This window comes from Protopterus annectens, chromosome 1.part1 (assembly GCF_019279795.1).
Source record: "Protopterus annectens isolate FY-2018-M chromosome 1.part1, PAN1.0, whole genome shotgun sequence".
Taxonomy (NCBI): domain Eukaryota; kingdom Metazoa; phylum Chordata; order Ceratodontiformes; family Protopteridae; genus Protopterus; species Protopterus annectens.
In genome coordinates this window covers 840,757,321-840,780,895 of record NC_056726.1, presented here as the reverse complement: position 1 = coordinate 840,780,895, position 23,575 = coordinate 840,757,321, and the positions used below count along the sequence as shown (strand labels likewise).

Below are 23,575 nucleotides of genomic sequence, written 5' to 3'. Positions count from 1 at the left end.
CTTTACCACCCCTCAGTAAACCTGTGATGGATATCATTTTAGAGGTAAGGAGGCCTAGCACTAGAAAATCCTATGCTGAAAAATGGAAAAGATTCTGTGCCTGGAACCAATCGCAAGGGACACAGCTGCACCAATTTACCTCAGATTTTACAATACTTAACTGAGATGCTTCACAAGGGCCTGTCTTTTTTTCTCCATTATAATCCACGCCTCAGCCATTTCAGCTCATTATAACACAGAACCTCCCCTCTTCTCTCACCCACTTCTCAAGCAGTTCCTTAGAGGGGCCAAACATTTGAGACCACCCAGGAGAGCTCCTACCCCAGCCTCCTACCCCAGCCTGGGACCTTAACTTTGTTTTGGAGAAACTCACTCTACCTCCTTTCGAGCCAGCTGCTACAGCAGACTTAAAATTTATTTCTTGGAAAACAGCTTTCCTTTTAGCAATCACTTCAGCTCGAAGGGTATCCGAATTACAGGCCCTTATGGCTGTGGAGCCTTTCATTATCTTTCATGCGGACAGGGTGTCCCTCAGAATCAATCCATCCTTCATGCCCAAGGTGGTATCCATTATGGCTGTTAATCAGTCCATTCATTTGCCAACCTTTTTTCCAAATCCACAGAATAAAGGGGAAAAGGATACTGCATTCCTTAGATGTGCACAGAAATCTCAGATTCTACTTGGACAGGACTAAACCTCAAAGGAAATCTGAACAACTGCTGGTAGCATTTGCTGCAGTGGCAGAGGGGAAGGCTATTTCAAAGCAAACCATTTCTAAATGGATAGGCCATTCCATTAATTTCTGGTATAAGCACCATGGAAAACCTATCCCCCAGGGGATCAGACCTCACTCCACTAGGGCTACATCTACCTCTACAGCCTTTCTCAGAGGCGTTCCTACTAGGGACATCCTAGAAGCTGCTATCTGGAGTTCTGTACATACTTTCACCAAGCATTATCATTTGCCAATTTTCTCTAAATCCAGGGCTGGCTTTGCCCCTGCAGTCTTGCAGGGCCTTATAGCTGGTCTTAACGCTATCTAAATTCCTCCTCCCAAAGCTTTGGGAATCTTCCAAATGTAATGACTGCAACAGTGAAACAAGAAGAACATAGTACAGTTGTGTACACTTACCATAAATGTAGATGTTCGAGTGTATTCACTGTTGCAGTCCTGGTTACCCTCCCTCCAGTCCCCTGACTTCTTTTGGCTTTACCTTTACTTTCCTTTACTACGCTTAAAAGCTTTTTGTTTTTTGTTGGTGGTATAACCTTGTATTTTTTATATTTATTTTTATTGTATTTATTTGCAATTGTTTAACCAGGATAGTCCATTGGGCCTAATGAACCCATTTTCAATGGAGTCCTGGGGAGAAAAGCTCCTAAATCCATATTACACAAAGATTAATATACACACATAGATTGCATGTAGATTACAGAGGTAAACAAACTATGCTTAATATACTCTTAAAAGCTCCTAAATACATGTTACACAAAGATTAATATACACACATAGATTGCATGAAGATTACAGAGGTAAACAAACTAAGCATAATATACACACACAGACTGCAGGTTCATTACAGAGGTAAACAGACTGATCAAAAGTATTTCAATCAAAGGAAATTATATCAAAAAAATGATGTTCTTCATCTCACATTGCTGCAGTCCTTACTCTTGGGTAGTCCGCTGTCCTCGGTCGGCCCGAATATCAAAGTATAAGGCTGACGTCGGTCAAGGCGCATTTGACTGACATCAGGACGTCAGGGTACAAATGCGCATGACCGACGTCATATCCTCAGTCTTTTTTGCCGCATGGTCCGATGCAGAAGCAGCATTGCAAGTGCCGGTTGGCGTTCTGAGATTTTTCGTTTTCGAAGTTTCAGACCGAGTCAAAGTTGGCGAAGTACCCCGTTGGGGAATATTTTAGTTTTTTCTTGCCTCAGTGGTTTACCGGATGTCAGAAAAAGTGAATAATTGCATTTCTTGTGGGAAACAGATACCGCATAGAGATTATCATACTTTGTGTATTCCTTGTTTAGGGCCTGAGCACGACGTGGTTGGCTGTCGCTCTTGTGCTAGATTTAATAAACGCACTATAAAGAGAAGGTTGGATTGTGCCAGGTTAGTCTTTGGGAAGCGGTGCAATTATAAAATGCTGTTGGATGCTCCGGCCGCTTCTTCAAGAAGCGCAAGGACAAAGCAGTTAAGCCTAGGTTGGAAGAACCGTCTGTACCAGACGCCGGTTCTTTAGAGGTGTCGGTGGAGCCGGTGGTTCCACCGGAGTTTTCTTTGGGTTCCCAGGGAGAGACTTTGTTATTGCAGGATGTGGCCTCTCAGGAGGCAGGTCAGGCCGAAGGGGCTTCTCAGGTTACTTTACTCCCTCCCTTCCTAAGGTGGTTAGGCCCTCTCCTTCTGTTGCCAAGGCTTCTCCCAGGGCAGGCCAGGTTTAGCTTCAGTTGGTGTCACCCCTAGTTCTTCAGGAACTGTGCCCAAGAAGCATATGCTTAAAATGGCAGAAGATTTGATTACTTTGATTAGGGGTTCTTTGCCCCTCCTGATAAGAGACCTAGGGTGGAGCCTGAGCCAGGAGTTTTGAGCAGGCTTGGATGTTTCAGAGTCTTGACTGAAGACTTGCAGGAGTATTCTCATTATTCTGACTCTGATGTGGATGATTCTACTCCTTCTGCTTCTCCTCCTGAGGATTTTTCTTTTCAGAAACTCTTCATTCTATGAGGGAGCATTTTAAGTGGGAAGGCCAGGACTTCTCTGATTCCAGGAAAAGGCTTAGGGAATTTTTGTTTTGCCCCAGCATAGGCCTTTGGCTATACCTCCTGTTTTAGATGTGGTGGAAGATGTTTTGCAGAGGCTTCACTTAATCCTGATTCTTTGCCTCCTGCTCCTGTTAAACCTGATAGATATTACAGGGTGCCTGAAGCTCATAAGTATCTTTTAAGAGTCCTAGGGCAGACCCAGAAACTGTTAGTCAGGGCCCTAAAGGTGTTAAGGCTTCTGTTGTCAGGAATCCGGTTCCTTCAGACAAAGAGGCCAAAGCTTTGGACAGATGGGGAAAGAAAGTTTATACTTCTTCCACTCTAGCTATGAGGGCTTTGAATTGCCAGTTTCACATGTTAAAATACCAAAACTATCTCCTTTCACAATTTAAGTCTAAGGTTGATGCTCTGGCGGAAGGTATTGATTGTAAAGAATTGCAAGATTTAGTACATGTTTCTGAACAGGTGGGTAAGCATTCTTTGCAATGTGGGTTTGATGCTGTACAGGCCTCGTCTAGGGTGGCTGCCACTGGGTCAGTTCTTCGCAGGCACGCCTGGCTGAGGGATCAGAATTTGTCTGACCATGTTAAAACAAGGATTTTAGATGCTCCTTTACAATCTGATGTGTTGTTTGGTTCTCCTGTTGAGACAGTTTTAAAGAAAATGGAAGACAAGGCTAAGTCTATGCAGACTGTTAAAGATTTTTTGCAGGTTCAGCCTCCAAAGTTTAGTAGAAATTGGCCTACTAAGGGGTGGATGTATCCTGCTTATGATTCTCAGTCTAGGGGTAGATCTAGACGTGCTAGGGGCAGAGCTCAGGGTTCTTTCAGGCCTCGTACAGGGAGTTCTCCTGCACAGTCTTCAGGTGAGGGCAGGGGTCAGTCCTTTCGTAAACAGACCCAATGACCTACCTTTTCAGCTGCCAGAGCCTTTTCGTCTGGCAGCCCCTTTGGGAGGAAGGTTGGCACTTTTCAAAGAAAATTGGAGTTTAATTACCCAAGACAGATGGGTATTGGATATCATACACCACGGTTACAGGTTTTATTTCCATACCTTACCTCCTTTCAAAGGCATGCCAGACGTTCCTCCTACACAAAGAATAGAGGCTCACAAGCAAATTTCTCTGTTACTCCAACTAGGGGCCATTCAGCCGGTCCCTATGCCAGAAGTGGGCCTAGGATTTTATTCTCGCCTGTTCCTCGTACCAAAGAAAGGGAACACGTGGAGACCAATTTTGGACTTATCTATCCTCAACACTTATCTGGACATTCCCAAGTTCAAAATGTTGACGTTACAGCAGCTTTTACCTCTGCTGGGCAAAGATCATTGGATGGTAACTTTAGATCTCAAGGAGGCTTATCTTCATGTTCCTATCAGACTGAGTTGCAGGAAGTATCTGCGTTTTCGAGCTGGAACTTCTCATTATCAGTTCTCTGCATTGCCCTTTGGCTTATCTACTGCGCCCAGAGTGTTCACGAAGGTTCTGGCTCCAGTGATAGCTTTCCTCAGGTTAAAAGGAATACAGATTTATCCTTATTTGGACGATGGCCTAATTCTGGCTCAAGGAAGGGACAAGCTTCTTCATCATTTGGATTATGTGATAGCAGTGCTAAGATGCCTGGGGTATTCTGTGAACGAAATAAAGTCCAGTCTAGTACCCTCTCAAGACATGTGCTTTCTGGGTGTGAGACTGAATACAGCATCCCAGATGGCCTTTTTGACCCCGGACAAACAAAAGAATCTTTCCCTTTACTTTCATCAGTTGTCTCATCAGTCCGGGCTGACTGCAAGGACAGTCCTTCAAGCCTTAGGGTTCATGGCATCTTGTATTCTGGTGCTTCCCAATGCCAAACTGCATATGAGGAAGCTACAATGGTATCTCAAAATGTATGGACACAGCACTGCCAGGATTTGGACACTGTCATTCCAATAATACCTTGCATTCAAAAGGAATTTTTGTGGTGGGCTCAGGAATGTCACCTAAACAAGGGACTCTCTGTGACCCGGCCAGAGGCGAGTCAGATTCTAACGACAGATGCCTCAGACAAAGCTTGGGGAGCTCATCTGAATGGAAAGTGGATACAAGACAAGTGGCCTGCCAGACTACAACATCTACATATCAACTTGAAAGAGATGTTAGCAGTCCAGTTTGCTTTAATAGCCTTCAAGGATTTACTTCTTCCAGGGCAGGTGTTGATTCTAACAGACAACACAACTGTCATGTGGTACATCAACAAGCAAGGCGGAACACATTCTTATCCTCTATGCAGGCAAGCAATGATTTTGTGGGAGACTGCTCTCACTTTACAGCTAAATCTTCAGGCAAGGTTTCTGCCGGAGCACAGAACTCCTTAGCAGATGTGTTAAGCAGACAAATTATGGATCCCCACGAGTGGAAATTGGATCCTCATGTATTTCAGAAATTGACAGTGTCATGGGGAACTCCAGACATAGATCTGTTCGCTTCCTACTAAACCACCAGCTGCCAAAGTTTTGCACAAAAAGGTTTCATCCAACAGCTTGGAGAGTGGATGCTCTTTCTTTCAATTGGAGCAATCTTCATGTGTATGCCTTTCCGCCTCTGCCTCTCCTCCCAAAGGTACTACTAAAGGCCAGACAAGACAAGCCAAGGATGATTTTAATAGCTCCAGATTGGCCTCGACAGCATTGGTACCCATTACTGAGGAGCCTGGTACGGAAGCCTCCATGGCCTTTGCCTACGATTCCACACCTGTTGTCTCAGGAGGACAGTCATCTGCTCAATGTCAAGCTTCACTCTCTGCACCTGACAGCCTGGCATATTCTGTTTTGAACCATAGTGGGCCTCCACTTCCACAACAAGTTTTGAATGTTATTTTGGAGGCTAGAAGGCCTAGTACAAGGAAAGTGTACGCAGAAAAATGGAAGAGATTTTTATTTTGGAGTGCAGCAAAGGATTTTGATGTTTCTGAGCCTAATTTAAGTGTGGCTCTTCAATATCTTACTGAGTTACTGGACAAGGGTTTGTCCTTCTCTTCTATTAAGGTTCATGCTGCAGCAATTTCGGCTCACTATGATTGTGACCCACCATTGTTTTCTCATCCTTTGTTCAAGCAATTTCTTAGAGGGGCAAAGAATATAAGACCCCCTACGAAAGCTCCTACTCCTGCTTGGGATCTCAATTTTGTGTTGGAGAAACTCACTCTACAACTTTTTGAGCCTGCAGCTACTGCTGACTTAAAGTTTTTATCATGGAAGACTGCTTTTTTGTTGGTTATTACCTCTGCAAGAAGGGTTTCTGAGTTGCAGGCCCTTATGGCAGTTGAGCCTTTTTTGATTTTCCATAAGGATAGGGTTTCTTTACGGACTAATCCTTCCTTTATGCCTAAAGTGGTTTCTAGTGTGGCTTTAAACCAAACTATTCATTTGCCTACCTTTTATGCAAATCCCCAAAATAACGGGGAAAAGATTTTGCACACTTTAGACGTACACAGGCAGTTGCGTTATTATTTGGACAGAACTAAAGGGTTCAGGCAGTCTCAGCAGTTATTTGTTTCTTTTGCTTTGAGTTCTCAGGGCAAGCCTGTGTCAAAACAAACTATTTCTAAGTGGATTGGGTTTTGCATTGCTTTCTGTTATTCCCATCATGGCAAGGAAGTTCCAGCTGGGATTAGGCCTCATTCCACCAGGGCTACTGCCACTTCAACAGCTTTTTTAAGAGGGGTGGCAACTAAGGATATTTTGGAGGCAGCTACATGGAGTTCGGTGCATACTTTTTCCAGGCATTATCACCTACCACTTTACTCTAAATCCAGGGCTGGTTTTGCCACTGCTGTTTTGCAGGGCATTTTGGCAGCTCCTGCTTCCTTATAATTTGGCCATCCTCCCTTTCCTCTGCTTTGGGATTCTACCCAAGAGTAAGGACTGCAGCAATGTGAGATGAAGAACATAGTACAGTTTTGTACCTACCATAAATGTAGATGTTCGAAGATCCACATTGCTGCAGTCCAATTTACCCTCCCTCCTTCCCCTCTGTTGTTAGAGGCGGTTGTGTGGGTTGGGTGGTCAATTGGGTGTATTTTGTTTGTTGTATATATTGTACATATGTTTGGTGCTAGGACAGTTGGTGGTTGGTTTGCTGTCTTTTGGTTTTTGACCTTTATTTTTAGGGTCTTCTGACATCTGGGGCAAGAAAAGACTGAGGATATGACGTCGGTCATGCGCATTTGTACCCTGACGTCCTGATGTCAGTCAAATGCGCCTTGACCGACGTCAGCCTTATACTTTGATATTCGGGCCGACCGAGGACAGCGGACTACCCAAGAGTAAGGACTGCAGCAATGTGGATCTTCGAACATCTACATTTATGGTAGGTACAAAACTGTACTTTTTTTTTTTTTTTCCCAGTTGGAATGAGGATGGGTTGTTAGATGGAGTAGGGTCAGGAGTTGCTAGGTACTAGAGGCAGGCAAGAATTTGTTATCTGGAATTTGAGAAAGGAAGGAAGAGGGTGAATGAAGTAGAGTGTTGGTTATGAGGGATAGGAGCAGGAGCATTCCCATGTGGAAGTTAGATGAGAGTGGAGTGATTTTTTAAAGGATTGGAGGCTAGTAGTGGTGCGAATGGAGGGGGGAAGGGAGTTCCATAAGCGAGTTAAAGACTGTGACAGGAGGTATTGTCCTGGGGGGTGGAGTGGTCGGTAAACTTCTATAAGGTTTTGATTATTAGATCTGAGAAGTCTTTGTGTGTGGTGCATTTTAAAGGTAGTGGCGAGGGAGGGACAGAGGGAAGGCTGGAAGATGAGTTTATGAGCATAGGTGAGCTGAATGTGGGATGGGTAGTTTGGTAGTTCTAGCCAGTTTAGTTTGTGGAGAGATTCACAGTGATATGTTGATGATTTCTTGCTAGTGGCGAATCTGGCAATTTTATTGTAGCAAGAAGACAGTTTGGTTTTGAGAGATGATTGTAGATTTGTTAGAAGGGGGGCTCCATAGAGAAGGGAGGGTAAGAGAAATGTAGTAGAGAGAGTAAATTTGGTAGTTGAGGTGAGAAACCGATTTTGTCGGTAGAGCATACTAATTTTTTGGTGTTTTTTTTTTTTATGTTTAGTAGTAGATGGGAGTTGAATTTAAGCCTGTTGTCGATTTGAACTCCTAGTAGTTTGGCTTCGGATACCAGTTCAAGAGGTGTTGAATTTTGGCTGGTGATGGAGAATAAATTTTGATCGAAGTTCTTGGTTTTGGAGGAGGTAAAAATCATAATTTTAGTTTTACTAGTATTGAGTGCAAGATGGTTGTCTTTCATCCATTGCTCTGTGGTAGAGAAGGCATCTTGAGTTAGTTTTAAAAGAATTGGGATGGATGGGGCAGCACAGATGATTGTGGAATCATCTGCATATTGGATAACGCTAGTAAGAGGGATGGAGTGGTAAAGTTCATTAATGAAAATATTGAAGAGAAGGGGTCCCAGTATGGAACCTTGAGGGACACCTGTGGGGATGTTGAGGAAGGAGGAGGTGGCCTTTTTCCATTTGACAGCTTGTTGCCTATTGGAGAGATAGCTGGTAAACCATTTCAGGGAAGAGGGCGAGAGGTTTAGGTTGGCTAGTTTAGTAAGAAGTAGGTTATGAGATATAGTGTCGAAGGCCTTAGAGAGATCGAGAAGGATGGTAGATACAGTGAAGCCAAGATCTCTAGCTTTATTCACAGTTTCAAGGAAGGAAAGGAGAGCAGTCATAGTGCTATGATGGGGTCTGAATCCGTGTTGGGTAGGGGTTAATAGGTTGTTGTCCAAGAGATGGGGGAGGAGTTGAAGGTGAATGCATTTCTCTAGGGCCTTAGAAATGGGAGAGAGGATGGCGATGGGACGGAAGTTGGAAATATTAGTATTGTTACCTCCTTTGTGCAGGGGAATGATATAAGCTTTTTTCCAGATTTGAGGAACAGGACCTTCTTGGATAGAGCGGTTGATTAGGATACTGATAGGGAGGGCAATAGCATCAGCAGCTATGCTGAGGAAGTATGAGGGAATGTTATCAGGGGCTTGGTGCAAGGTTTCAGTTTCTGTAGGAGTTTTCTTATCGTAGAAGTAGGAATAGGTTTAATGAAAAATGGTGGGGGTTGAGAGGGTGAGGAGTGGGAGAAGGAAGTAGGAGGGGGAGGTGGGAGAGGAGAAGTGGCGGTAAGAGGTGGATTGTTATTTGAAGAAGAAGTGGAGGTAGGAGGTGGATTATTATTTGAAGGAGGTGGGAGAGGAGAAGTGGTGGTAGGAGGTGGATTGTTATTTGAAGAAGAAGTGGAGGTAGGAGGTGGATTATTATTGAGGTGGGAGAGGAGAAGTGGTGGTAAGAGGTGGATTGTTATTTGAAGAAGAAGTGGAGGTAGGAGGTGGATTATTATTTGAAAAGAAGAGGTAAGTTTGGAGATGAGTCAATGAAGAAAAAATTGAGTATATATTTATTTGCTTCCCATTAGGGGGGCACCTGACATCTGGGACAAGAAAAACTGATGTAATAGCGTTGGCAGCATGTTTTATACCCCTGACGACCTGACGTCATGGAAGAAGAGACAGCAACTGACGCAGGATCCAAGACTTTGTTAATCAGGCTGACTGAGGGCTACTGCAAGCAGATAAACCAAATGTAATGACTGCAACAGTGAATACACTCGAACTTCAACATTTATGGTAAGTGTGCACAAGTGTAATTTCTTTCTCCATAGGTAAGAAAAAAAATCTGTCAACAATTTCATGTAAGCAAAACTAGTGTTCAGATTAAGCTGCTGCCATTTGGTCAACAAAGTAGGATACAGTTCCCCATATGTGAGCATGCAGAGCACCCTCATGCCTCTAGGAACAATTTTATGATGCAAACATGCCTCAAAATGCAGTCTTTGCCACTGAAGGCATTTCAGCTTATACAAGTCTTTTTATAATACTTTCAGTTTTTCCAAAAAAGAGACATCACTCTCTAGCTCTTCATTATTCCCCAAAGGGGGCACAGTTATGTTGGCCAAGTTTAAATTCAACAACGGATTGTTATCAGTGGCAATAAGTTGCTTCATTCTCTCTGTGCTTACTTTGACAGCAGCAGACAGTACTGGGACTGTAGCTCAACTCAATGTCCTCAGAATATTGTTCAGCCATGTGCACGAAGACAACACAATATCAGAAACAGCCAAAAAACACAATTGTAGACTTCGCACTTAAGGTTCAGTTTCGTAGCAAATTCCAACAGCAAAAACAAGCGATCCAGACCACCAGAATGATTAAAAAAACAGTAGTTTAATAGAATAAACAAAAAAAGGGGAATGAGCTCCGGACAGGTTCTGATAACACACACCGAAGTTGCGTATATAAAAAAAAGTATCAGAATTCCACGGCAGAAAAATCAACACTTTTAATGAAGTAAAATACAAAAAGTAAGCGCTTTGAAATTATTTAATGGTATTTAATAATTTAATTAGATGCAGGTGATTGTATAAAGCAAGCTTGTATCTTCACTGTTTTATTGTAGTCTGAGGAAGTGATCAGAGCTGATTGTGAAAGTGCTTATTTTTTGTATTTTACTCCATTAAAAGTGTTGATTTTTCTGCCGTGGAATTCTGATACTTCTTTTTTTATATAGTTTAATAGAATGCAGTAGGTTAGCGCTTTCAGGTTAAAAAACCTTTCTTCAGACAACATACAAATGTTATGAACATCTTTTAAAATACATAGCAGCCAATCAAAGACTCAGTAAAAAGCCCTCCTCTTTTTTAAAAAAGGCTTGATAGGAATGACACCATTCAGGCCAGGTGCACCCAGATTGATTATCCTTTTAGTTTCACTACATTCTGTTATATTTTCTCAAATAACCTGCAAAACCATAAAAGAAAATATGTGCCCAGGGTACTGTTTTACATGCTGATACAGGGCATTATGTGTATTGGCTGTACGTATAGCCGATATATGTTGTAACACCCTGTCTTTCAATCTACAATTCGTTTTACCGACATAAAATGAACAACATTGCATACAGTCAGCCAGGTATATAATATTACTGGTCAAACAGTCAGCATATTGTTTCAAAACTAAAATTTTAGCTCCGTCCCTCTTAATCCTTTCTAAAACTGGTGACGTTTGGAGAAAAGGTGGTGAATGACAATAATTAAAGTTTTGGACCTCTCCTTTTTTCAGAAAATGTATATTAATTCACATTATCTTATTCTGTCAGTGTCTCAAGTTAGTAATAGTAATATTTTAAAAATACCCCTGATTAATCTGGATTTTTCCCTGATTCTGTTAAGATTTGCCCCTGATTAGTTGAGAGTTATAATTAAAGTAAATAATCCAGTATGATCTTTACAGACCATAAAGTGTAAAAAAAAAAAAAAAGGGGGGGGGTTACCATATCTATACCTTTTCCAGACCCCTTTTAGAAATGTATTGTACTGTCTTCTTTTTTGCTTTTTTTCATCTAGCATATGCCAATGTTATTATCTACTTAGTCCGCCACAAAACCGTATGCTGTTAACTGGAACTGGATGACTAGATTGCAAAGCATACACTGTATCTAAACTACAGATTTTGACAGTGACTGAGTTTTATAGTCAGTGAGTCACTCCAAATAAGAAACCCAGTACCTGCAGCAGGGCTACAACTAGAAACATGGGTCTAATCATGGCTGAAAGTGCTGTAGCCTGAAGTGCTACTAGATGAAAAACTTTTTGTTGATCAGTTGTTAGCACACCCGCACTGTTCCCATTTTAACTTTGCTAAGCTGACAAACTTCGGCTGAGGTGTGCATAACGAGCTAAAACTTGCTCCAATCATATCCTCTTCTTTACAGAAGTCTGACAACTAAGAATGTTTTATTTTACCTAATGAGCTGTTTGCCCTGTCCCTTGTTCCTGCCTGCCACACGTTGTAGCACTCCTTCCTACTTCCCCATATGTAGCTCCTGGAGTCTCCACTAACTTGTCAAGTTAGTCTTGAGAAGCCAGTTTACTTCATGCCACATTACCATCCTCTTATTTTACTCTGTTGCGTCCGATGAGGCTCATCCTCTTGTCAGGCTACTTGAGCCTTCTGCTTTTATCGTCTCACTATCCCAAAGTCCAGAGAGAGTAACCAGCACCTACTCCCCCCAACATATACTGTACACCTTCAGTGTGCCCCTTCTGTCAGTTTGTCCAGTCTTTGCCTGATGAGAGCATCTTACGCAGGTGGACTGGGGCTGGAACTTACCACGCTTGATGTCACCGGGCCAGTCTCTCTAAGTGGAAAGAGCGAAGTATGTACTCTGAATTGTGTGACTGCACTGCCTACTGCATAACAAATACGCAAACTTTTACCTTTGGATAGCATACTTTCCCATAGTCCAAAAGTACCCTTTACTGTAGTTTAGGATTGAGAGGAGTTAGTGTCCACGCATGAGTGTGAGAGCAGACTTGGGAATTTTTGACAGTCTGTAACTGCTGTGTGTGTTGTGTGTGTGTGTGTGTGTGTGTGTGTGTGTGTGTGTGTGTGTGTGTGTGTCTGTCTGTGGTATATGTATGTATGTGGAAGAAATGAAGTAGGGAGATGCAAGTGTGTGTGTGTGTGTGTGTGTGTGTGTAAGGCCCTTCATAGTACAGTGCATCCTTCTCTGTCCCTTTGTGGGCTTGTCACTTGCCGACAAGAAGCTATGTGTTTTTCTGCTGTCTTGCGAGAGCATGACAGAAACACATAGGGAAAAATCCCCAAAGCCAGTTTCAATAAAAAAAAAAAAACATTGTAAAAATAGCATTAAAAAATCTCTTCAGAAATTATGCTCTACAAGCATTCAACCTTTCTTAACCATTCTACTAGAATCACTCTTGCTAATACCTACCTATTACCTTCCCTCTTGTATGGTGCCAACATCTTTACTAATCTTCACACCTCTCTCTTAACAAAACTTCATATTTGCTATAATGACTGCAGCTTACACAGTGACTCACCTACTTTACAACTCCTAGCAGGTAACAAAATGATCTATAAGCCTACTGCCTGTCCTGCATTAACATCTGTCCTTTCTATCTCTCTGTCTCTCTGTAATAGATCTCTGAGATCCAAAGACAAACAACTTCTATCTGTACACAGGCCCAATAAAACTGCTGTAACAGCCCACATTCCTGTTTCACTGGCAGAGCTTGGAACAAACTTCCCACAAACATTGAATCAAACATCAACTTCCTCTCATTTAAAGTAACTCTAAAGGAATACTTAAGCAAAGCATGGATTTGTTCCTGCTCTAACCCTCCTTGACCCTATATCCTTTTCCAACTACCTTTTCACAATATCTAATTCTCCTTCCCTTTTTCTCTTCTCTCCCTTTCTACCTGCCCCTTTTCATAATATCTAATACTCCTTCCCTTTCCTCTTTCTTCTCCCCCTTTTCACCTTTTAGTTCTCCATCTACTATCTGTAATAGGCCTAAATGTCTGTCTGTAATCTCTATACCCACTAATTTAACACCCCATCGTCTTACTTTTCTCACTCGTGTTTCACTGATTTTCACTACTATCAAATCATAACTAGTGTCTTATAGTCTAATTTTTCTCTTGTAATAATATATTTATTGTAATAATTTGTACTTGTAACTTAATATTTGTCTTTTCTTCACATGCTTTATTATATACTTGTATTGTCTTTATTGTCTTAACATCTGTAATAATGTTTCTTTTTACATGTATTTGAAGGTTTTCTTCCTGAGCGTCTGCTGAAAATGGGTCTCCCTGGACCCAGTCAGACTTTCCCAGTAATCAGATGTCAAGTAAATAAATACATCTTTTCATCTGGCTGATTCTAAGCAGTGACCATCTGTTCTTGGATTTCTAAGGCCATTTCTTTTTATTGTTGTTTTCATGGAAAAGCCTTTCTGCCTCTATAAAGGCTTATTGTATTAGGGCTATGGGTTCCTCTGGTGCTTTTTTCAAGAGTTTGGATACCAATTCCAACCTTGCGGTTGCTGCTTGGTCCTTTGTCCATACTTTCACCAAGTATTACAACTTGAATGTTGTTTCCAGAGCAAGAGCTGGCTTTGCCACAGCTGTCCTGCATGGTTTTCTGGAGAGTTCTTCTGGGCCTTCCTCCTCCCAACTTTCCTCTAGAGCTTTTTACTCTACCTTTAGTGAAAAATACTGCAACAGTGATATGGAAGGCCTTCGCTCCCTCCCATCTCCCCATTTTCTCTTCTCTCTTTTTTCTTTCTGGATGCACATGTTCCTCGTTTTCCATGGACTGTTGTTCCTCCTGGGGCTCTTCAGTGCTGAGGTATGGACATCTATATATAATTTTTATGCCCTCCGCCTTGACTAGTGAGCATATCTGTGACATGTGACATCCCTATAACAACCTAAGGCTTTGATATACTGTCTAGATGTTGGGCTGCCCATGGCAGAGGATCCCTATAGTGAAGAATACTGCAACAATGAAGAGAAGGACATCTGCTGCTACGGTAAAAAAAAATTTTGCCAGAATTGTCCTTGAACTAGTCCAATCCTCTCTTGGTTTTCTTGAAGGCAGGTGATAAGAGTACCTTCACATTCTGGATGTCCAGAGTCAGTGTAGGTTTTACTTGAAGGTGCACAAGTTTAGGAAGGTGAAGCCGGTTTTCATCTCTGCTGTTGCAAGAATGACCAGTATATCTGTGTACCCTTTCCAAGTGGACTGCTAACTGCATTATCTTGCTATCCTGAAGTATAAGACTTGTACACAATAGTGAAACATCATTTGTCTAGTTCAGAGTTAAACTTAGTTAACTTAGAAGCTTGCTGTATATTAAGGGGTAATTTGGAAGGAATGTTTACATTAAAAATCCCATTTAGTAATAGTTTTAAACTTATCCATCTTTATTAGAATATTTCTGTTGCGAGTATTCAGTTGACGTATCATGGGGCAACATCTCAGAGTAGATGCCCGTAGCTCATCCTTGCAGCTTGTATAATCTGTTAATAGAACACCTGTTACATGTCTCTGGAAAACTGAATGCAACTTAAGAGTGCTAAGTCCATTCCGATAACTTAGGTGTTTAACCGATGTAATCATTTTTGTGAAGTACCATTGGACTTTTCTGATTTGGGCAGAAAACAGCACCAAAGTCAAGGTTCGGACATAGCAGAGATGTATGCAAATATTGCATAACTTCATGTTGCCTTAAAGTCACAATTCACAGAATGTCCTGCATTGTAGGAATGCATCATTTGGTTGTAGTGTAAAGACAAGTGATAAATTTCCAGTTTTTATGATTTAATATCTCTAGATCTGTAATACTTAACTAAGCATATTACTAAATTCTTTACAGAATATGACTACTTCAGTTTTTGGTCCCAAATACAAAATATGCCTTTTTTAGTGTTAAAAGAAATACTGTTAACATTGGCCTTCACATAAACTCTATCTAGGTATTTTTACAGATAAGTTGGACACATTTATTGTAGTGTATATCCTTGTAATTACCCCCCCCACCCCCCCACACACACACTCACCTTTTTCTTTTTTTAATTTTCAGGAAGTGTACTTGATCAGTGACTGAGGGTGAGTGAGCAGGTTGAAATAGCATGGTGGAAACTGTAAGGTGTATACAGCCCCTAGTGTGGTTTGTAATGTCACTGTATGTCGTGACATAGGTTCACTTGCCAAACAGAACACACAGGCATGTAACATTGCCAAGTTCCAGCAGAAAACTGGTTAGACCCAAACATAAGCCGACTGAACGCTCACTCTTTAGATCAACTAATGTGGTAAAAATGTGTCAGTTATGTTCTAAAAAGGTTATCAACTTTGGCTAAGTAAATATAGCTGAATAGCAGCCTGGCCTCTAAAACCTGTTTATTCAGTTGGTAATATAATTAATTGGTCGAAAAAAGTATTGCCTTGCTTCTCTTGAAGTGCTAAATTATCTTTTAATCATACTTTCAGACTCCAGAATCTCAAAGTAAGATGCTATTTAAGATTGGACAAGAAGCCGATTGCCAAATAGGAGAGAGAATAATGCTGCTGAAGCACTTGACAGATGTTCATTCTTACCACCATCTCATCACCACCCAGGTCTGTTTGTAATTTTAGAAGAATAGCATGGTGCTAAAGATCTGACAAGATCTTATTTTGCAATGCTCTTTTAACAGTACTCAGCCAGGACTACCTCTGTTAATGCCATATTGCTTAGTTCAGTTTTTCTCAAAAGTTATTACCAGCTTCTGTGTGGAGATCCAGGTATGTTTCAGGAGAAGCCCAAGCAAGCTTGAAAATGTTGAGTTTAAAATGCTATGTATTCAGTATTATTTTTTATAGTACTGTGCCTCAGTTTAGAAGGATAATAATTTATTATGCATATTTAACTACGCAGTAGTAATCAAAAAATCTGTTGTAGCATATTATTCTTTTTTGGTGTGTTAGTTAGGGGAATGTCTGTGCAAAGTGCAGTATACACTTTAGTTTGGGGATGTACAAAGTTGCTTTTTTGAATTCTAGGGAAGGCATAAGAGCTTTTCCATGGTTTGAGGGGAGACTGATACTGGTAGACTTTAAGAAGATGAAGAATGAGGGGAGGGTCGTAGTAGGAGACTTTTAAGAAGCTTTGGACTGGGACAATCTAAAACAGTCATCTGACTAGGTGTCACCAACATTGTTGATGCCTGTCATTTCACTTCAGCAAATAGGTAGCCCCTCTATCTTCCATGTGTCTCTTGCTGCTTCACAAATGCTGCACTGTTAGTCATGTGACTACTCTCTTCCTCATCAGTTGTCTTGATTTTTCTTCAGGTTTTGTGTTTTATTTCATAAATTTGCAGAATTCGATAAACAAGACCATTGAGTCTCCTCACTATTCTTAACTTTATGGTACACTCCTCTGTGGCAGCACTTCCTTTGTCCATGAGGACCATAATCTTAGTAAATTTGCAGATACTCACCCAGACATGTAGTTTAAAGGACGGTATTGAATTGCACTTCTTTACATGCAGCCGGAGTTTATTCCAGAGGTTGGGGAGGCAGTTTTATAAACTTCTCCCTCCGTCATGCTTTACCTGTTAGTGAAAGTTTAGGTCTCTAGTTCTAGTACTGGTGGAGTTATTTGATTTGTGGAGAAACCAGAGATCCAGGACTATCAGGACTCTAATGGTAAGGTAATCAATACTGATATCTTCCCTCAGAAGTCTGTTAACTGACTACAGGGATAGAGCTTTACCACCTGTTTTGGTAGCTCAGGGACCTCAGGCCTGTGATCTTTTTGGTTAGAAGCCATTAAGGTCTTTCTAATTGTTTACTGTGGCCTAAGTGATGCTATTACCACTTGAGTTCTTGATGATACTCCTCTTTCAGTTAGCTGGGCTAAATAAAATGATTTCATGAGAACCATTATTCTATGATGGTCAAAAGAGAGGGAGCTGTCAACCCAAGGATTTGGGTTGCTTACTATGTTCATTATTTTGTAGAGGGGTGTTGTCTATATAGTATGATGGGGGGGGGTTGTCTACCAAAAAGGATGACAGTATGTTTTTTAGCATTTAGTTTGAGCCCATTTTTACTATGCCAAGAGTTTACTAGGGAGAGATCATTCTGGATGGTGTGTGTGTCATAGGGGTGACTTAAACCTCAGGTTGCAGTCATCTGCAAACTTTGTTAGCCAAAGGTCTTGGCTGTTTGCTGAGGTTCATAGAAGGTTACTAGGGTAAATGGCTCTAGAGCTGTTATAAGCCTAGCCATAGTTATCCTGAGTTGCCTCAGTTGACGGTGGTTAGGTGAGTGAAGTTCACAGAGGTAAGGGTCTATGGTAGTTAATAATGACTTCTGTCCATAAGAGAGTTGAGAAATAAATACCAAAAACAGGAGATCCCATTACCGAGCCCTGAGGATCACTGCTGATCACTTTCATACTGTCTGATAAGGTACCTGCAGCTTGAACTGTGTTGGTTTTGTCTTTCAACCAGTTTGATATCTGTCTTGCCACATATGAGTCAGTTTGTTAAAGCATTTAGAGTTAAAATGATGCTAGTTTGATTTCCTTTTTCCTTCTGTTTGTAAGTTTCTAAACATTATGCTCAGCTGGTCAAAACTGATTTTCACCCGAGGAGAAGAGCTTCATGATGAAGTAAGCAAAAAGCCCATTACACATAGACATGCTGCAGAGTTTGTGAATGCAAAATGTGTAGATCTGATAACAGGAGCCCTCTGTGCAGCTGATTCAGTGTTGTGGTTTTCCCTGCAGTCCACTAGCTTGGGTATGCACCCCACCCCAGCTTTCATATATGTGTATGCATTTTGATGATGTACCTGATGGTTAGGAAAGCATGCCTAGCTCCCAGTACCACTCGTTTATTTTCTGTCATGTCTAACTTGGATCTCAAACATGGCTGATTGCGGAAAGGACCAGTATTGGATGCCTAAGAAATTCAGGGCTTCGTGTTGGTCTTCTGGCCACCAGATCACAAAACCTGTTAACCAGTATTGTCTCTATTAGTTTCCTACCTTTTTACTTCTTTCAAGTAGTTTCCTCCCCTTCCGATAGCTGTTAATGTAGATTTGTAGGTCCTACCCGGGTTCCCGCCTTGTCCTCCTGGTCTTGGGTTTCTCTCTTTCCCTTTTTCTCTGCCTTGTCCCCCCCCCCCTTTATTGAAGTGAGTGTGTGTGGGTGGTGGGTGTTTGTGTGGTGTAACGGTATGTCTGAAAAACCCACTGGGCTCAAATGTTGCTCCTCGTGCGGTCGGAAGTTACCCCAGGCTGACACAGATGAGGAGTATGTCTCCTGCCTAGGAGAGCCCCATCTGGAAGTTGAATGTGAAATCTGCACTGGATTCAAACCCAGGGCTCTCCTAAAGCATAGAAACAAACTTTTGCTCAAGGGGCTTGTGAAAGGGGGTCCCCTGGTTTCGGGTTTCCCCTCCAAGCCTCAATTGGATCCCAAGAGGAAGTCTTCCTCCATTTGGGATTCGCCTGCCAAACAGCCAAGGCTCTCAGATAATAGTTCCCCGGATCATAGTCCAGCCTCTGTGGCTTCTGCTCCGGGGGCTTTAGCTCTGAGAGCCTCAGTTCCCCCTGTCCGATCAGACTCCTCGGAGTCTCGTAGGTCCTTGGATCTGACCTGGCCTAGACCACCCTCGGATCCGACCACAGTTCCTTCTTAGTGTTCGATCCAGCAAGATCTTCAGATCTGACCGCTTTGTTGGATCCGATCATTATTGAAGACTCCCCAACCACTTTTAGGAAGTCGAATCCGAGGCGGTCTAGCAGATGTCCTTCAAGGATTCATCTGCAGTCATAACATATGGGTTGTCCTGCCTCAGGCAGCCCTTCGGTCGGCCGGATTCCAAAGTCTGGGTCTGGCCTCGGCTGATGTCGCACTTTCCCCGACGTCAGAGCTTCTGGGGTATAAAGGCATCAGCCGACGCCATTTTCCTCAGTCTTTCTTGCCGCGCGGTGCCCGAAGCAGAAGCTGTTCGCAAGTGCCGGTCGGTCATATCCAGAGATTTCAGCTACCGAAGACTTCGAAAAAAGCTAAGTACCCCATTGGGGACTCTTTCTTGCCTCAGCCGATGTCAGACAAAGTAAATAATTGTTTAACTTGTGGGAAACAAATACCTCATAAGGATTTCCATTTTTACTGCCTTCCTTGCTTAGGCCCAGACCACGACGTATCAGCTTGTTTAGCCTGTGCCTCCTTCAACCGACGGACTCTTAGACGTCGGTCGGAGTTTGCAGAGGAATGTTTCGGAACCGCTTTTGCTTATAAAATGCCGTCGGAGACTCTGACTTCGCATATGGTCAAAAAACGCAAGGAAAAGGACCGACACTCGCGGCCTGCGGTTTCGGCTGAAACCACGGCTAGGCCTACCGCGAGTGTCTCGGTTTCGGCTGAAACCGAGTCCACGGTTATTACTACTACCGAAACCATACCTCCGACCACCGAGGCCAGAGAGGCCCTGGCTAAGTCGGCTTCAGAACTCCCTACCGAAGCTAGTGCTCAAGAATTGTCCAACACCATACCTTTGGACATTTCTACTCCTGCACGTGGGGCAGCTAGGCCCCCAGCTTCTATGTCTATTAAGGCCTTCTCCAGGGCAAAAGCTGCCAAACTTTCAAAAACTTTGCCTGCCAAATCTACTTCCCAGAGGCCTTCCTCTAGTTCTCAGATCCTCAGTCTTGCTGAGGACCTTATATCCTTAATTAGGGGTTCCCAACCTCACCCAGACAGGGCCTCCCAACCTCCTCCAGACAAAAGGCCCAGGACTGATCCCTCTGAACCTCTCTCCTCAGATTACTCCACGGATGGATCTGATTTGTCAGACCATCAGGAAGGGGCCTACTCGCCTTATGAGGATTCAGATGCAGAAGATTCTATTCCTGAAGAATATTCCTTTGGGGAGACTTTACACTCCATGAGGGAGCACTTTCAATGGCAGGGTCAGGATTTCTCTGATTCTAGAAAAAGATTAAGGACCTTTTTGCATTTGCCCCAGCATAGGCCCTTAGCCATACCACCTGTTCTAACTGTAATTGATGATGTGTACAATGATGTCAGTACTGCACCTGATTCTCTTCCCCCGGCCCCTGCCAAACCTGACAGATATTACAGGGTCCCGGATTCTCACTTCCACCTGTATAAAGCCCATGCTGCAGACCCAGAAACTATTTCTCAGGGCCCTAAAGGGGTTGCAGCTGCTACTGCCAAAAATCCCCTACCCTCTGAAAGAGAGTCTAGAGCATTAGAGAGATGGGGAAAAAAGGTATATACATCTGCTGCTCTTTCTGCCAGGGCATTAAACTGTCAATTCCATATGATACAGTACCAAGAATGTTTGTTAGATCAGCTGAATAAGAAGCTTTCTTCTCCTGAACCTTTAGACCGTAAATCCCTTCAGGATTTGGTACACAACTCTCAGCAGGTCAGTAATCATTTCTTAAAATGTGGCTATGATGCACTGGAGGCTTCATTTAGATCAGCTATGACTGGGGCAGTAATTCATAGGCATGCCTGGCTGAAGGAGCAATCTTTTCCAGACCATGTCAAGGCTAAACTCCTCGATGCTCCAATGGAGAAACAAAATTTATTTGGCTCCCCTGCACAGGAGATTCTAAAGAAGGTGGAAGAAAAAGCAAAATCTGTGCAAACAGTAAAGGAATTCCTGCAGGTCCAACCTCCGAGGTTCAGCAGAAACTGGCCTACAAAGAATTGGTCTTTTCCAGACACCTCCAGAGCACAGAGGGGCAGGAACAGACGCCCTAGAGGCAGAGGTCAATCAAGGGGTGCCTACAGGGGCCGTCAGTGGCAGCCTGCCAACCAGAGGGGTAGTGCCACAGCTACAACTACAACCACTACCACAGGACAGACCCAATGACTTGACTCTGATTCCGCCTACCAGGGATCAGCTGGAAGCTCCCTTGGGCGGAAAGCTGGCTTTATTCTCGAAAAACTGGCATTGCATTACAAAGGATACATGGACATTGCAAACAATAGACAAAGGATACAGTATGATGTATAAAAACGCTGACGGATTCGGCAACCAGGAAACAAAAACCACTTCAAGATGCCATGCACGAAACTCTTTTATTCAGTAAAATAAACGAAACAGATAAGCGCTTTCACGCACCGATAGTGTGCTTCCTCAGATCTTCACATTTAAACAAAGACCATGGAGAGTATATATACCCAACAGAAAATCAATTATTCAATTAAACATCCAATTTAATAATCAACTCATTGGTTCAATTGATATAAAATGATAAAAGGAAAACACTGTATTTAGGGAGGCATTCAAGCTAGCTCAAGTAAACTTTTTGCTCTATTATATTTTTGCGCACATCTTGAAGATGCAGCCATAAATAGATTATACTATATTTTATCCAAATGTTTCCATTCAACTAAGAGCATTCAATCAAAATATATATATATATACATAAATGAATATGTGAAATAAAAATATATGCAGAATAAAAATATATATATATAAATATGATGTATATAAACACATAAAATGCAAAGAAATATAAAAATCACACAGACAAAGGATACAGGTTTTACTTCCACACTTTGCCAAAAAGGGGCGGAATGCCAAACCTTCCACCAAACCAGAAGGCAGAGGCTTTAAGACAAATCAGCAAACTACTTCAGATGAAAGCTATAGAAAGGGTACCATCTATAGAACAAGGCCAAGGATTTTACTCCAGATTATTCCTGGTACCAAGAAAAGAAAACCAATGGAGGCCTATTCTCGACCTGTCCGCGCTCAACACTTACCTCATTGTGCCAAAATTCAAAATGCTGACCCTACAGCAACTTCTTCCCATGCTGGGCAAGGAGTCTTGGCTGGTGACTCTAGATCTCAAGGAGGCATACCTGCACGTCCCTATCTGACCAGATTGCAGAAGACACCTCAGATTTCTTGCAGGATTAGAGCATTATCAATTCTCAGCATTGCCCTTTGGCTTATCTACTGCGCCCAGAGTATTCACGAAATGCCTGGCATCAGTAATTGCACATTGCAGACTTCAGGGAATTCAAATTTATCTATACCTGGACGACTGTCTAATACAAGCGGACAACAAGAAAAAATTGTTAAAGGACATGGCCTATGTCATACACCTGCTACAGGCCTTGGGATACACAGTCAACATCCAAAAGTCAAGACTAGTGCCATCCCAAAGGATAACCTTTTTGGGTGCGGATCTGGACACAATCACTCAGATGGCTTTTCTCACAGAAGAAAAACAAAAACAACTTCCAGATTATTTCATGATTTTGACAAGACAAACTCATCTTACTGCAAGGAAAGTCCTGCAGGCCCTGGGTTACATGACATCCTGCATAATCTTGATTCCACATGCCAGGCTGCATATGAGAAAATTGCAATGGTACCTAAGGAATGTATGGTCTCAACACAGTCACAGTCTAGAAACCATGATACCAATCATTTCATGCCTTCAAAAGGCATTCCTGTGGTGGGCTCAGGCCTGCCAGTCCAACAGAGGGTTGCCTTTCAACAAAACAAAAACAAGGCAGACCATCACCACGGACGCCTCAGACCGAGGATGGGGAGCACACATGGAGGACAAATGCATCCAAGGCCTATGGCCTCAAGGGCAGCTAAGCATGTACATAAACCAAAAGGAAATGCTGGCAGTGAGGCATGCAATCAAAGCATTCAAACCATTCTTCCAGCAAGGACATCTGTTAATAAGGACAGACAACACCACGGTCATGTGGTACATAAACAAACAAGGAGGCACACATTCCTACCCTCTATGCCGGATGGCAATGAATCTGTGGGACCTATGCCTGAATCTCAATATCCAGCTACAGGCCAAATTCGTACCAGGAAAAGAAAATTCACTAGCAGACAGCTTAAGCAGAACTACCACGGATGCACACGAATGGATGCTGCATCCAGACATCTTCAAACTCCTAACAAAGAAATGGGGAATGCCAGAGATAGATCTGTTTGCCTCCCCACTCAACCACCAACTGAAGAAATTCTGCTCAAGGACATACCACCCACAAGCCTGGAGGGTGGAGATTCTCTCTTTCAGCTGGAATGCCCTAACAGTATATGCCTTTCCACCTCTCCCATTGATGTACAAGGTTCTACTGAAGATCAGGGAGGAACAGCCAAAGGTGATACTAATAGCTCCGGACTGGCCAAGACAACACTGGTATCCGCTACTGAGAAGCATGTCTCAGGCGAACTCATGGCCTCTTCCCCTATGGCCTCTTCTTCTAACGCAGAACAATTTCAAGACCCTGCATCCAAACTTGAAAACATTGCAACTAACTGCCTGGAAAATTCCTTAAAACCAAACCAAACTGTTTTATCTCAGAGGGTGAAGGACA

General features: G+C 42.5%; 1 protein-coding gene across 1 annotated transcript in view; it reads left to right on the top strand.

The window, feature by feature from the left end:
- Nucleotides 1-23,575, top strand: part of TAF1C (TATA-box binding protein associated factor, RNA polymerase I subunit C) — a 1,469,099-nt gene that overhangs the window by 791,573 nt on the left and 653,951 nt on the right. Inside the window, exon 12 of the mRNA XM_044078672.1 lies at nt 15,673-15,801. Coding sequence (XP_043934607.1) covers nt 15,673-15,801 — 129 coding nt within the window. The remainder of the gene's footprint in view (nt 1-15,672; nt 15,802-23,575) is intronic.